At 69.3% G+C, this 554-nt stretch overlaps 1 protein-coding gene across 1 annotated transcript in view; it reads right to left on the reverse strand.

The window, feature by feature from the left end:
- SOX11 (SRY (sex determining region Y)-box 11) overlaps window positions 1-520 on the reverse strand; it is a 2,706-nt gene extending 2,186 nt beyond the window's left edge. The window contains exon 1 of the mRNA XM_004686086.2: window positions 31-520. Within this exon, the coding sequence (XP_004686143.1) occupies window positions 31-477 (447 nt within the window). The 5' untranslated portion in view covers window positions 478-520. The remainder of the gene's footprint in view (window positions 1-30) is intronic.
- Window positions 521-554: the final 34 nt, after the last annotated feature.

A 554-nucleotide genomic window follows, 5' to 3' on the forward strand; every position in this document is an offset into this window, starting at 1 on the left:
CGAGCTGCGCTGGGTCAGCGAGGTCATGGCTCCGCCCCCGCCGCCGCCCGCCGCGCTCTTCTCGGGGCTCTGGGCGGCGCTGGGCTTGGCCGAGGGGTCCATCTTGGGCTTTTTCCGCGGCCGGTACTTGTAGTCGGGGTAGTCGGCCATGTGCTTGAGCCGCAGCCGCTCCGCCTCGCGGATGAACGGGATCTTCTCGCTGTCCTTGAGCATTTTCCACCGCTTGCCCAGCCGCTTGGAGATCTCGGCGTTATGCATGTCGGGGGACTGCTCCATGATCTTCCTGCGCTCGATCTTGGACCACACCATGAACGCGTTCATCGGCCGCTTGATGTGGCCCGACGCCGTCTTGCACCAGTCCGGGTCGCTCTCGTCCAGGGCCGCCGGGCTGCAAGCCATGAACTCGCCCTCCTCCGTGTCCAGCGCCTCCCGGGGCAGGTTGCTCTCCGCTTCCAAGCTCTCCGCCTGCTGCACCATGGTCCGCCGCGGGGCTGGGCGCGCCAACCCGGGCCGCTCGCGCGCGTGCGGAGCTCCCCCTCCCCCTCTCGCCCTCC

The sequence above is a fragment of the Condylura cristata genome, unplaced genomic scaffold (assembly GCF_000260355.1).
Source record: "Condylura cristata isolate star-nosed mole 26May11 unplaced genomic scaffold, ConCri1.0 scaffold00020, whole genome shotgun sequence".
Taxonomy (NCBI): Eukaryota; Metazoa; Chordata; class Mammalia; order Eulipotyphla; family Talpidae; genus Condylura; species Condylura cristata.